The sequence below is a fragment of the Anthonomus grandis genome, chromosome 18, assembly GCF_022605725.1.
Source record: "Anthonomus grandis grandis chromosome 18, icAntGran1.3, whole genome shotgun sequence".
Lineage (NCBI taxonomy): Eukaryota > Metazoa > Arthropoda > Insecta > Coleoptera > Curculionidae > Anthonomus > Anthonomus grandis.
This window is the reverse complement of record NC_065563.1, coordinates 11739579-11754342: the sequence shown is the minus strand read 5'-3', so window position 1 is coordinate 11754342 and position 14764 is coordinate 11739579. Positions and strand designations below refer to the sequence as shown.

The following is a 14764-nucleotide window of genomic DNA, read 5'->3' as shown; positions in this document are numbered from 1 at the left end:
GAAAACATCTCAATCTGGATTTTAATTTGAGTTAGAGCTAGGGCTGTTTTGGTTAGTGTAGTAACTTTCCTTGAGCATATCATTGAAAATAATGGGAATATTTTTTAAAGGGTTTTAGTCCAATAAAGGAAGTTCCTTGTCGAACAATTTCATAGGAGAACGATTCTTGTACCTCAAATACCTTTTGAGTTAGAGGCAATTTTCTCTATCAAGGTCCAAGACTTACCAAATTTCAACTTTTTATAACCATATTAGAAATAGGAGGTTTTTATTTATTAGCCAACATTTTTGGGCATAACTTGGACGCTACTGAAGACATTCTATTAATTTTTTTACATCCTTATAGTGAGATTCCTGAGGATGGATTTGAGGGTCAAAACGTTATTCTGGGTTAAAAATTGAGATATTTAGGACTGTTTTAGTTGGGGTCGTTGTTTTTTTGTATATTTTTTCTTAAATCTAACTTTCCTTTACTATATCTTGAGAAATAATTTGAATATTGTTAAAAGGGTTTTAGTCCAAGAAAGGGAATTCCTTGCCGAACAATTTCATATGAGAACGATTTTTGTACCTCAAATACCTTTTGAGTTAGAGGCAATTTTCTCTACCAAGGTCCAAGACTTATCAAATTTCAAGTTTTTATAACCATATTAGAAATACGAGGTTTTTAATTATTAGCCGTCATTTTTGGTGATAACTTGGAAACTACTGAAGATATTCTTATAATTTTTGTACATCCTTATAGTGAGATTCCCGATGATGGATTTGAGGGTCAAAACGTCATTCTGGGTTAAAAATTGAGATATTTAGGACTGTTTTAGTTGGGGTGGTTTTTTTTGCTATAAATTTTTTTTTAATCTAACTTTCTTTCACTATATCTTGAGAAATAATTTGAATATCGTTAAAAGGGTTTTAGTCCAAGAAAGGAAATTCCTTGCCGAACAATTTCATATGAGAACGACTCTTGTACCTCAAATACCTTTTGAGTTAGAGGCAATTTTCTCTATCAAGGTCCAAGACTTACCAAATTTCAAGTTTTTATAACCATATGAGAAATATAAGGTTTTTATTTATTAGCCGTCATTTTTGGGCATAACTTAGAAACTACTGAAGACATTCTTATAATTTTTGTACATCCTTATAGTGAGATTCCTGAGGATGAATTTGAGGGTCAAAACGTTATTCTGGGTTAAAAATTGAGATATTTAGGACTGTTTTAGTTAGGGTCGTTGTTTTTTTGTATATTTTTTCTTAAATCTAACTTTCCTTCACTATATCTTGAGAAATAATTTGAATATTGTTAAAAGCGTTTTAGTCCAAGAAAGGGAATTCCTTGCCGAACAATTTCATATGAGAACGACTCTTGTGCCTCAAATACCTTTTGAGTTAGAGGCAATTTTCTCTACCAAGGTTCAAGACTCATCAAGTTTCAACTTTTTATAATCACATTAGAAAAACGAGGTTTTTATTTATTAGCCGATATTTATAGGCATAACGTGGAAACTACTGAAGACATTTTAATAATTTTTGTACATCCTTATAGCGAGACTCCTGAGGATGGATTTGAGGGTCAAAACGTTATTCTGGGTTAAAAATTGAGATATTTAGGACTGTTTTAGTTGGGGTCGTTGTTTTTTTGTATATTTTTTCTTAAATCTAACTTTCCTTTACTATATCTTGAGAAATAATTTGAATATTGTTAAAAGGTTTTTAGTCCAAGAAAGGGAATTCCTTGCCGAACAATTTCATATGAGAGCGACTCTTGTACCTCAAATACCTTTTGAGTTAGAGGCAATTTTCTCTATCAAGGTCCAAGGCTCACCAAATTTCAAGTTTTTATAACCATATTAGACATAGGAGGTTTTTATTTATTAGCCAACATTTTTGGGCATAACTTAGAAACTACTGAAGACATTTTAATAATTTTTGTACATCCTTATAGTGAGATTCCTGAGGATGGATGTGGGGGTCAAAACGTCATTCTGGGTAAAAAATTGAAATATTTAGGACTGTTTTAGTTGGGGTGCTTTTTTTTGTTATATATTTTTTTAAATCTAACTTTCCTTCACTATATCTTGAGAAATAATTTGAATATCATTAAAAGGGTTTTATTGCATGAAAGGGAATTCCTTGCCGAACAATTTCATATGAGAACGACTCTTGTACCTCAAATACTTTTTGAGTTAGAGGCAATTGTTTCCACCAAGGTCCAAGACGCACCAAATTTCAACTTTTTAGAACTATATTGCAAGTAGGAGATTTTTATTTATTAGCCGGCGTTTTTGGTCATAACTTGGAAACTACTTAAGACATTTTGATAATTTTTGTACATCCTTATAGCGAGACTCCTGAGGATGGATTTGAGGGTCAAAACGTTATTCTGGGTTAAAAATTGAGATATTTAAGACTGTTTTAGTTTAGGGCGTTTTTTTTAATATATTTTTTCTTAAATCTAACTTTCCTTCACTATATCTTGAGAAATAATTTGAATATCGTTAAAAGGGTTTTAGTCCAAGAAAGGGAATTCCTTACAGAACAATTTCATATGAGAACGATTTTTGTACCTCAAATACCTTTTGAGTTAGAGGCAATTTTCTCTATCAAGGTCCAAGAGTCACCAAATTTCAACTTTTTAGAACTATATTGCAAGTAGGAGATTTTTATTTATTTGCCGACGTTTTTGGTCATAACTTGGAAACTACTAAAGATATTTTTATGATTTTTTGAAATCCTTATAGTGTGATTCCTGAGCATGGATTTGAGTGTAAAAGCCTCATTCTGGGTCAAAAATTGAGATATTTAGGACTGTTTTGGTTGAGGTCATTTTTTTTTTGATACTTTTCTTAACAAATTCTAAATTTCCTTGAGCATATCTTCAGAAAAAATACGCATATTCTTAAAAGGATTTTATCCAAAAAAAGGGGGTATTTCTTAGCCAAGAAGTTCATATGAGAAAGATTCTTGTACCTCAACAACTCTCTAAATTAGAGGCAATTTTCGCCTTCAAGGTCCAAGACCCACCAAATGCGTAGCTTTTAAAACCACGTTGCAACCATAAGGTTTTCATCCAGTAACAGACTATTTTAGTCATAAATCAAGAACCACTTAATTTTTTTTACAACAAAACAGCTCGACTCCCGAGGATCAATTTAAGGGTAAAAACCTGGTTAAAAATATCCATTTCTTACGCCTGTCGAAGTTGATAACACCGAAATTCCCCTAGACGACATCGACTTGTCGAGACACATCCAGTGGGGCTGCGTGCTCGGCGTCCAAGAACTCCCGGGCCCGGTGAAACTGAGACTGTGTGGCCACCTGGACCCGCCGGAGCCCCACGGGAGGGACTGGTGCCTCCTGGCCCTGAGACTGGGACTGTGCCAAAAGAAAATCGCCGCCCTAGCCTCCCAGCACACTAGCCACTGCATGAGGCTCCTCACCACCGCTCACTGCACCATCGGTAAGTTTGGCAACACTCGAAGTAAGTAAGTTTTATTGTTTTTCCTTTTTTTTTTTTCTTAGGGGCCCTAATAACGAGTTTGCATGAACTAGATAGAGACGACGCCGCCGAATTGGTGCTGAAATGCGCGCCGATATTCAAAGTGATTTTGGAGCATGCGTCCGTTTAAGAGGGTCGGTAAAGTAGGACGGAGGTTTTATTGATTGTAATCTTAATATAGGTTAGTTTTTATAGCGACAGTAATTTGTTATTGAGTTATATTACAGTATTACAGGTACAAAATCAAAAGTTAGTATTCTGGGTTAAAAATTGAGAGTTGTTTTTGCTATATTTTTTTTAAATCTAACTTTCCTTCAATATATCTTGAGAAATAATTTAAATATCGTTAAAAGGGTTCTAGTGCAAGAAAGGAAATTCTTTACCCAACAATTTCATATGAGAACGATTCTTGTACGTCAAATACCTTTTGAGTTAGAGGCAATTTTCTCTATCAAGGTCCAAGACTTACCAAAATTGAACTTTTTATAACCTTATTAGAAATAGGAAGTTTTTATTTATCACCCAACAGTTTTGGGCATAACTTGGAAACTACTGAAGATATTGTTATAATTTTTGTACATCCTTATAGTGAGATTCCTGAGGATGGATTTGTGGGTCAAAACGTCATTCTGGGTTAAAAATTGAGATATTTAGGACAGTTTTAGTTGGGGTGGTTTTTTTGCTATATATTTTTTTAAATCTAACTTTCCTTTACTATATCTTGACAAATAATTTGAATATCGTTAAAAGGGTTTTCCTACAAGAAAGGAAATTCCTTACCAAACCATTTCATATGAGAACGATTCTTGTACCTCAAATACCTTTTGAGTTAGAGGCAATTTTCTCTATCAAGGTCCAAAACTTACCACATTTTAACTTTTTATAACCATATTAGATATATGAGGTTTATTAGCCGTCATTTTTGGGCATAACTTGGAAACTACTAAAGATATTCTGATAATTTTTGTACATCTTTATAGTGAGATTCCTAAGGATGGATTTGTGGGTCAAAACGTCATTCTGGGTTAAAAATTGAGAGCAACAGTCATTTGGTCCCGGTTAACGAAAAATACATAAACGCACAAAATCGATGTTATCTTTACCTGAATTTGCAGTATTACAGCTACAGAATCAAAATTGTACAACGATTAACACTTTTTTGGAAAAAATGTATAACAATGCACGTTAATTTACTCATTAAAGAGGTTTTTTAAGCTTTTTATGGTTTTTTTTTTTAATATAACCCATAAAAGGTAAAAAAAAACAAACACAAAGGTACTGGGAAATCAGTCAATTTATATCACTATAATTGCATGTAAAACATCTTACAGGGGCAAATACGAAAGTCTCTCCACAGACACGGACAAACTGGATGTGTTGGCCAACCCTTTGAGGGTTGGGCCAACATTTGCCCTGAAAAAAAAAACACATTTTTAAAATCTAAGTGAAATTTCGTGAAATTTGATGGGTCACATGTCGTACTTCGGACCAACAGTTTGAGATATAGGCAATTGAAAATTGCAGGTTTAGGTTGTCTGTAGGGGATGTTAATTTACATAAAGTGTACTTGTTTTTGCGAAATTCGGGTTTTAAGACAATTAATGGAGCAATCACTTGATGGTTAATGTAGCGATAGTCATATGTAAAGGATGTTAATGTGTATAAAAAAATATTAATTTCTGTAAATTTCAGATTCTACATAAACTTCCTTAAAGAAATCTGAAGGGGCACATAAATACACACGTGAATACATCGACGGGAAAATTAGCTGCGAAGTGTTTATAACATTATTCTTCCTCCCAGGAAAAATCTGGGTATGATTAACTTAGATTACCTTTCCGGACTTTGTGGCTCATTGTTATTTTCCAGGATAAAATCGCTTACCAAGCAGTCATTTGTCTTGTAAAAAATGTCCTATTTGACCCCATATTGCACTCCTAAGAAAATGGGTGGAGGGATTGAACTACGTATGAGCATTAAAGAAACATTGAGCTACGCTTCTGAGAAATTTGAACATAATAGTTTAATTAATAGAATTTTTCCAGGGCCGTAAAGTAAAGCAAACCTTTAAGTCAACAGGGTTTTTGGAAAAACATTAATATTTGGCCACTCACTAAATATATTTTAGGTCTGTTGAGTTTAAAATACTAAGAAAACATTGGGCTGCTCTACTGCAAAATTTGAACACTGTAGCTTAGTTAATAGAACTTTTTTAAGGTTTTGAAGAGGCTTTGGAAAAACATGAATGTTTAGCCACCGACTAAAGATATTTTGGTTCTATTTGTTTTATAATATTAAGAGAATATTGAACTACTAAACAGTAAAATTTGAACATTGTAGTTTAATTAATAAAAATTTCCAAGGCCCTAAAGTGAACCTAATTCGGACACTTTCCTGTCAAAAGTAGCTTTAGAAAAAAATTAATATTTAGCCGCTGACTAAAGATATTTCAGATCAGTTTGCTTTATTGTATTAAGAGAACATTGAGCTACTTTATTGTGAAATTTAAACATTGTAGTTCAAGTAACAGGGCCCTAAAGTGAACCAAATTTGAAGACTTTCCTTTTAAAAGTCTCTTTGCAAAAACATTAATATTTAGCCACTGAATAAGGATATTTTAGGAATGTTTGCTTTATATTATTAAAAGAACATTAAGCTACTTTGCAGTAAAATTTGACGGCAAAACCCTTAAACTGATTGCACGATACTGGCACAGGCTTACCATATTAACAAAGTCTACATATTATTTTAATTGAAAATCTATATCCCTAGCAACACACACGATAGTTAAATAAACGTTTATTTTTGGTTTACATCAGGTGTACATTTTTAGTTGAATTTCAACTATAAATATCGAATAAAATGTCTGCGTGATATACGTTAAGGAATTTAATAATATTATGTCTAATCTAATTCGCGTGCAACAACAAAAAGGTTTATTATATGTTAATGATATACAAGTATTATTTCATAAAAAGTTAAACGTTTAAGTATGGTATATTGCTTATTATGTAAAAATGTTTAATAAACAAATACATATACTCACCATCAACAAAACGTTGAATATTTAGTTATAGAAAACCAGTATAAAACCTTTAACCTAAACCTTATAAACGAAAAACAGGGTCGTTCGCATTTTACTCGAAAACTTTGAGGTTACGTGAGAAAAGTGTAGATTCAAAAGTTACCAATTTTTTTATTGCCAATAAGCAAAAAAAACGGTTTTTCATTAAATCTACCCTTAACCCCCCACCCATCCTACACAGCTAAGAAATTATCTTTTGCCAAATATCAAGAAAACGGGTTTTCAAGCTCAATAAGCCATTAAAGCTTCATGATTCTTCAAAGCTCTAAAGTCGCCTCCTAAGAAATAAAAACTGACTTTTAAGACTTACTGTGCCTGTGGCTGATGGTCTCCGATAACCTTCTTCAAATTATGACACGAGAACCGGTTGTACATGCCCCAGATGCTGTTCATGTACTTGCTGTTATAGCGGGAAGTTTCCTCTTTAATGTGAGAACCGTGGAAAAATTGTTCCTCGCGCTTTTCTGTGTTTTTCCGCAGCTTTTTGACCGCGAACGCAGCCTGGGGCACTGACATATCGACGGCGATTCGGTTTTTTTGACAAACCGCACATAAAACACCTTGAAATTGATTAGATTTATATAATTGATAGAATTATTTAACTAGGTTTACCTCCAGGAGAGTTTATTAAGACGCTCAGAGGTGTCGAAGCGGAGTTTTTCAACTTTCTCGGTCTCGCTGCCGCTGATGCTCTCATCTAAGTTCCAAAAAAGGGCCTCGCGGTATCCTTAAAATGTCCTCGGTTTCGTCGATATTTTATCTAGCACTGGATCGTAATGAAACGCACTAATCTGCAGGGAGTCTCGTCACAGACAAAGCCTTATCCATTAAAAACACAATAAAAGTTTATAAAAGGGGGTCGAGGTCTGAGGGTTATCGCGATTAATGTAAATTATGTTAAGATTTAGACACCTTATCGCTTAGACAATTATACTGTGCTTAACAAAGAGATTCGAATGTTTGAACTTATTGGGTATTTTTTTTATAAGAAATTATGTTGGTACTAATGTAAAGTGTAAATCACAGTTCCCTTCACTCGTTTATTGTACCTATATAACTTGGTCTAAATTAATTCCAAAATACAGTGAAGAGTCACAGTGTTCACGCTATAATAAAAAGACCTTTGGAAAATTAATCGTTGCTGATTTATTAATGGTTTTTAAACGTAAAAGTTAATAACTAAACAGTCTTTGTTAATAATAATAAAAATTCTGGAATGGTTACACAACACAAACAAAAAATAAAAACATTACTTTAACCTTATATGGCAAAAAACGTGCGTTACCGGTATATAAGAATTGCACGTAAAAATTGCGTTTGATATAGAGGGTGTTCGTATGGCAAAAGCGTAACCTTAACTAATGAACACCCTGTATACGATTTTCATAGTACATAAAAATAAGTAACTTTGGCATTAACAAAAAATACTTGGCGCTCACTAATTAATAACAGTTTAAGCGAGTGACAATTTTAGACGTAATTCAGAAACTTTTGTACTAAAATGGTCGTTTATTCGCAATTTTGATTGTATTAAAAATATAATATTATAGTATTTAATAGGTTTAGAAATAATAGTAAAACTTAATGTAAACACTACTACTATATCGAAATAGTTAAAAAAAAATACATGAAATGCCTCATTTTTTTTTTGAGAGGTATTATACAGGGCGTCAACGAGAATCCCCAGTTGCATGCATGTATTAGATAAAACTGAATAAAAGAGGGTGTACACTACTTTCAATAGGGTGGTAAGGTGATTATTTTGTTATTTTATACAGGGTGTTCGAACAATAGACGGAGATATTTCAATGGGTAAAAAAATATGAGAAAAAGTTTCTATAAACGTGGGTCCGGAAAGGCACAGTTTACAAGATACAGGGTGATATAATATTTTTTTATTAATATTAAAAAAAATATTTACTCGATTCTTTTGAAATTTGGCAGTTTTACTTGATGTATTAGGAGGCTAATTTAGCCCTAATTAGATTGAAATTATAAGGTCCAGTGGCGTCCCGGGGCGCATATCTGTCAACACGAGACGCGTTATTCCTTCGGAAACCTTCGGCATTGCCCGAAAATCATTTTTAAATAAGGAGACGTGTCCGCCTAATACGTCTGCTATTTACAATCAGGCCTATAGAAGAAGTATTGCAAGTAGTATTTTTTATTTTATATTCACATGCGACGATTGATTGTTGGTACATCGCACATACGGGTATTTGCGAGATCTGCGCGGCCAAAAGTTAGTTTTTCAAACTATCAAACTAGGTAAAAAAAACGACGGCATAGGATAAGCAACTAATCCAAGAATAATATCCCACCTTTCACGCCTTTCTCCCGTGCGCACCATTCGTCCAGCGTAGTGTTGGGACAAACCTGCTATTTTCGTAAGGTACTGTTGGGTAATAAGGCCGGGCAGGTAATAAAGCCAAAGTTATCCCAACGGATACCTTAATATTCTGTGGTCCTAGTGGCACCATCTAGGTGTAGACAGATCTAACACAAAACAGTTGGCGCTTTGCGAGCTAGTATACATTCCTCCATTTACCTACATGCACGTGTTTAAAAATTTGGAAGTGTTTTCGTGCCCGTGTTGTAAAAAATACCTGCAAAAGGTGAGTAACATTTTTTGGTAGTTTGATTAGAGTATTGTTTGCATTATATTTTCCAAATTGTGTTGGTATATAGATTAACTTAACATAGTTGTTTCGTTTTATTTACTCTTTTTTTTGTTACATCTAACCTCAAAAAGAAAATGGATGCCAGACTTGTAACAAGGCCGCGGCCTTATTACCTGCCTTACCATTAAATTTGTTTGCAGATAATAAAGCCGGCTACAAAATAATGCGTAATTTTTTGTAAATTTATCTTAATTGTTTACGCTGGCAAAAGTCTTAAAAAAATAATCCCATTACTTATATATTTTTTTAAAGAAATTTCCCACCTTATCTCAATGCAATGAGCTCCCGGTCTTATTGCCTGCCGAAATGGTTATCTTTAAGTTTCTAGCCAGGTAATAAGGTCTATTACAAGATGGTCTAAAAGTTGTTTTTCCATGTAGGATTCCTGCGGAAGTCTTAGAAAATAGTTTTTTATACCAACGTGTCAGCAACAGTTACAGCGCGGAGCAGTTTTCTAGCTTAGGTAAGTATTATAGCTGTAGCTATAATGTTCCGGCCATATTATCTGTCTCCTACATACGCAGTAGAAAATACTTTTTTATTTTTCAGTTATGGGGAAAAAAAATCGAGGAATACGAGCAAATTGGACCGAAGAAATGATGGAAGAGGCCCTTCAGCTATTAAGGAGTGGTCGGTCTCAAGAATGGGTGGAACAGCAATCTGGGATTCCGCGTCGTACCTTAAGGAATCACCTTAAATCCGGTTCCTCAAACAGGTCATTGGGAGCAAAACCAGTATTAAATATGGAACAGGAAACGGACTTAGAAAGGAAAATATTGAGATTTTCTAGCAGAGGCTTTCCGTTAACTTCGAAAGTTTTACGCCGAAGTGTTTTCAATTATTGTGAGAAAATGAGCGTTAAACATAAATTTAACCGGGAAAAAAAATTGGCGGGTAAAGAATGGTACCGTGCCTTTCTAAGACGTCATCCACAAATAGCTCAACGCAAAGCACAGCAATTAAATCCTGCCCGAGCTCAGAAATTGAATCATTTCATTGTAAATGATTATTTTGATAAATTGGATGCTCTGCTGTGTAGAACCGGATTAAAACATAGCCCCGAAAAAATTTACAACAATGATGAGAAGGGTTGCAGATTAACCCTTAATCACCAGCAGCTAGTACTAGCCCAAAAAGGTGCCAAAAGAGTGCACTTGGTGGCGCCTGAACATGCGGAAAACGTCACAGTAGTCGCTTGTGCAAATACCCTATGATTTTATTCAAAGGGCAACGTGGAAAACCTTGCTATTCTGATGGTTTACCAGCAGGCTCAGCTGTACACATGACCGCAAAGGGCAGCATGACGACTGAGATATTTATCAAATGGCTGGAGCACTTCTCACAATTTATGTCTTCCCCTCCAACAATTTTAATTTTTGATGGAGCGTCAAGTCACCTAGATGAGTCCATTGCTGAAAAGGCAGAAACTTTAGGAATTGAGCTTTTATGCCTACCCAGTAATACGACTCACGAGCTCCAGCCAATGGACAAATCCGTTTTCCGGTCTTTTGAATCCCACTGGGATCAACAGCTTCTTGAATATTGGAGTCAACATCCTGATAGAAGGTTGAGTAAAGAGAGATTTTCTGATGTATTCACGCCAGTCTGGGGAAAGTGCATGACTATTAATAACATCTGCAATGGTTTTAGATCAACTGGTATCTACCCGTTCAGTAGAAACGCCATTCCTGAACATGCATTCGCCCCAAGTCTTCCAACTCATCGTGGTCAAAATATTGCAGCTGAAAATAGTGAGGACAGTGCCATAGTAAGGGAAGAACTTTGGGATTCGGAAGATGATATTCCATTAGCAACATTATTTAAGACAACTAAGGATAATTCAACAGTACATTCCAGTACCAGCCCTGCAGATCAGTCTCGGTCTCAATCAACTCAGTCAGAAGATTTAGCTGAAAAAGGAGAAACTTCACATCAAAACTCTTTCTCTGAAGTTTTAGTTACACCTGATATGGCACCAATAAAAACCTCCAATCGAAGAAAGGCTGTGAATTATCGTGCTCAAGAGGTCAAAAGCAGTGGCGGCTCATGGGTCAATCTTCAGGGGGGTCATTTTGGTTTGAAAACTTATAGTTTACTCTAATAGAAAAAAAACAAATCAAACTATTGATTTTTTAAAGTATTTGAAAGATCTTTTAGCATTTATATTTTAGATGAAAAATACAGATTTAGATAAAACTCAATAATATTTACCGAGATATTTACCCTATTAAGCGGGTAAAAATAACTTTAAATGCTTAAATCGTTTTCCGAAAATTAACTTTGCCTTTTTATTAGAGTAAATATTTTAAATAAAAATATAAGAAAAAGGGTATAAACAGGTTATCGAAACCACTCTACCCAGAACCACCGTACGTTTTGGAGATCGGCCGAAAAAGGACGAAAATGCGTATAAATTTACAAAAAATATTTTTATCGGTTTATGTTGACTCGCCGCTTTTTGCAGGATAAGATTAAGTTGATGGGCATAGCAGTGAATAAAGTGTGCATTTGGGTATATTTCTTTAATTTTTGTTTGTACTCCTCCCAGTTTACCGCTCATGACTGATGCACCATCGTAACTTTGGGCAATTAATTTTTCAGGTGCTTGATTAATTTTTGATAATTGAAGTTCTTCCAATATTACATTAGTTAAATGTTGTGCTATGGCACCTGGAGGGTTAACAAATTTCCAAAATCCTTCATGTACAATATCAGTTAATACATATCACAATATGAGAATCATCTGCGTTTTATTGAAGCTGTCTGTGGTCTCATCTTCTTGAATTGCCACAAAATTTGTCTGGCCAATCTCCTTAATTATATGAGTATGTACAATGGCTAACATTGATTATAAAATATCGTTCTGAACTGTTTTTGATGTGCCTTTAAATACTGTACTTTTTTCAATATGTTCTTTAAACATTAAATCCAGTTCAGAAACAAAATCGATAAGGCCCAGAAAAATTCCAGGATTATTGGAGCTGATACTTTCGTCATGACCGCGCAATGCAATTTCGAAAACTCCGCAAAATTTTACACAGCCGATTAGTTTGTTTAAAATATACCTATTTTTAGAAACCGATTCATTAAAGTCATGCACAGATTTACGATATACATTATCAAGTTGCTGTCTTATGTTAACACCAAAGTATATAGTTTTCAACTGTTAGACTGTGTTAACACGTCCTAAACTTGCGTAACTCATTGATGAATTTATATGAGTAGTGGAAGAAGCAAGCTTTGTAATTTTCACTTTTAAATGCTTAATGTCAATTACTCCATTTTTCGCCCATACAGCGTCATTCGAAAACAGTAAACACGGGTAGCAAAAAAATGCATTTCTCACACTGCAGCCACAAATCCAATCACACAAATTGTACATTGATTCTTTAAAATATTTTTGAATATCTTTACCCCTATCCTTTGTTGTTTGTTTTAAATTCATATTTGGTTTTGGTCGACCACTTTCCTTTTTCTCAAGCCGTCATAATTATTTATATATTTAAGCGATTATTTAAGGATCGTAGTTCTGGTAAAAAGGTTACCAATATCTCAAAAAAGGGTTCTGTTGTGAAGAGGAAGTCCGCCAATACGCCAACTACGAGCCTTTCAGCTGTATGGATGTGTTCTGTTTGCCTGCTTGACTTTGTAGCCGATATGAGAGCATGTTCATCTTGTGGTACTTGGGTTCACGAAGAATGTGTTGGACTAACAGTTGAAGATAAAGAAGCATTATTTGCCCTGAATGCATGCCCTGAGGAAATTTTAAAAATCGGCCTTATTACCTGCTACAAATTTTACTCCGTGGCCATATTACCTGCCTATGCTGGTAATAAGGCCAAAAGAGTTGTTTTTATTTTTTTGCATTATGAATGTTTAAAAATTCTTGTTTTCATTTTTTAGTTATGTTTTTTAAAAGAATACATGTTGATTTATCTTTTGTATCTTACTTTGTAATAAAAATATTTTTTATTTGGTTATAACAAAAATATTTTTCTTAACCCGGCCTTATTACCCAACAGTACCTTACCAGTTTTTTTTCTAATCTACCACATCATACAATTTGAAGGAAAAATGTACTTGTTGCTATAATTATGGCCACTACTGTACATATGTTATAATTCGTGTGTTTAATATATTTTATTATTTTTTATAATGTTTGTGCTTTTATAATAATTAATATCAAAATCTAACAAACTTTAGTATTTGTTGTTTGATTAAACATTTAAAAATACAACTTTTTCGCCTCTTTATATTTTGTTCGTATCTCACTTCGTTTTCGAGAATAAAAAAACCGTTTTATTGCATGCCACTGGACAAAATCGGTTTATTAATTTTTGGTAAAAAAATCAGCGGTGCCTTGGAAGACAAAAAAAATTATTTCTGCATGGAGGTTTGACATTGACAAGTGTCAGTTCTCCTAGAAAAATAATTGATATTAATAAAAAATTAATATTTAAAAAAAAAGTTATCACCTTGTATCTTGAAAACTGTGCATTTCCGGACCCATATGTTTATAGAAACTTTTTCTCATATTTTTTTACACCCATTGAAATATATCCGTCTTTTTTTCGAACACCCTGTATAGTACGGCCTGTATGTTTTAACGTTTTTGAATTCTACGTGAAATTTAAGGAGACAAAAAGTTTTTGAGATATGAGCATTTAAAGAAAGCCCATAACACACTCAAATAAACTTTTTCCCAAGGATAGCATGTGACCCCTTAAATTTCTTAGAATTTCACCTAGAACCTAAAAACGCGATAAAATAAAGCGTCTACCCTAAAAATAACAAAATAAGCACCGACTTCCGGCACAACCGGAAGCATCACCACCTTAAAAAACTTTTGTCAGACGCATACAAAAATCCTTTGCTCGCCCTGTATAGAATATCTTATTTCTCACGCCATAAACTCGTAAAAACCCACACACGTACACACTTACTACACCTTTTAAAAGTTTAAAATAATAATTTATCACAAGACCAGTCGCTTCGCGCCGCACTCCACGCAAAACTTGGCGCCGGTTACGGGAAACTTCGTGCCGCACTCGTGGCAAAACTTCGACAGTTTCGTGGAGGCGGCGACGACGCAGGGGGCGGGCGAGTGCCGCCCGTGCTCCGATCCGCTCGAACTGCTGCTGCTCGCGCTGCTACTACTCGCGCCGCCCCTCGGCTCCAAGGGCGTCAGTTTCGGCCCGCGGATTCGGTGTTTCGACGTTTTTCTTAGGCTAAAATTTTCAACGTATATTTGTATATAAATTGTGTGTTCCAATACAGGGTGTCCCATTTTGGATGAGATTGCATCTCTGTCATTTTTTAAGATATGCGGTTTTCGCGACCCTGTATCACTTTTTTCTAAAACTTTTAAAGCCACAAACAGAGATATTCCGACTACTTTTGTTCCTGAAATACGGGGGCGAAAACGAAAATGTTCACTTTTCGAGATGTTATTATTTCTCAGGCCCTGTATAAGATAGAAAAAAAATTAAAATCGCTTATAAT

The 14764-nt window shown here is 34.5% G+C and overlaps 3 protein-coding genes across 9 annotated transcripts in view; 1 reads left to right on the top strand and 2 right to left on the bottom strand.

The window, feature by feature from the left end:
• The window catches only part of LOC126747095 (death-associated protein kinase 1-like), a 30592-nt gene extending 24164 nt beyond the window's left edge, over nt 1-6428 (top strand). The window contains exons 14-17 of one of the 3 annotated variants that reach the window (XR_007664080.1): nt 3224-3457; nt 3520-3677; nt 5189-5310; nt 5366-6428. Coding sequence is in view for 1 of the 3 variants with exons in the window: in XM_050455591.1 (XP_050311548.1) it covers nt 3224-3457; nt 3520-3626 (341 nt within the window). In the remaining 2 variants the exon portion in view is untranslated. Of the gene's footprint in view, nt 1-3223; nt 3458-3519; nt 4717-5188 lie in introns of those variants that run through there. The other 2 variants (XR_007664079.1, XM_050455591.1) reach the window with 2 other exon arrangements.
• LOC126747096 (uncharacterized) lies at nt 4773-7342 on the bottom strand. Its single transcript, XM_050455592.1, has 3 exons — nt 7194-7342; nt 6892-7141; nt 4773-4909 (listed from the first exon to the last, which is right to left on the bottom strand). The coding sequence occupies exons 1-3, from the start codon at nt 7276-7278 to the stop codon at nt 4822-4824; spliced, it is 423 nt and encodes a 140-aa protein (XP_050311549.1). The 5' UTR covers nt 7279-7342; the 3' UTR covers nt 4773-4821.
• Nucleotides 7260-14764, bottom strand: part of LOC126747093 (uncharacterized) — a 49698-nt gene continuing 42193 nt past the window's right edge. For 4 of the 5 annotated variants that reach the window (XM_050455586.1, XM_050455588.1, XM_050455590.1 and 1 more), the window contains exon 10: nt 7704-14490. In XM_050455586.1, the coding sequence (XP_050311543.1) occupies nt 14238-14490 (253 nt within the window). In that variant the 3' untranslated portion in view covers nt 7704-14237. Of the gene's footprint in view, nt 7401-7703; nt 14491-14764 lie in introns of those variants that run through there. The other variant, XM_050455587.1, reaches the window with a different exon arrangement.

Bases quoted from the DNA above. Each gene is read 5' to 3' on its own strand.
- LOC126747096 (XM_050455592.1), bottom strand. From the start codon at position 7,278: ATGAGAGCATCAGCGGCAGCGAGACCGAGAAAGTTGAAAAACTCCGCT. The intron at 7,142-7,193 runs GTAAACCTAGTT...ATCAATTTCAAG, and splicing joins CTTAATAAACTCTCCTGGAG to GTGTTTTATGTGCGGTTTGT. The intron at 4,910-6,891 runs GTAAGTCTTAAA...TTTTTTTTTCAG, and splicing joins GACCATCAGCCACAGGCACA to GGCAAATGTTGGCCCAACCC.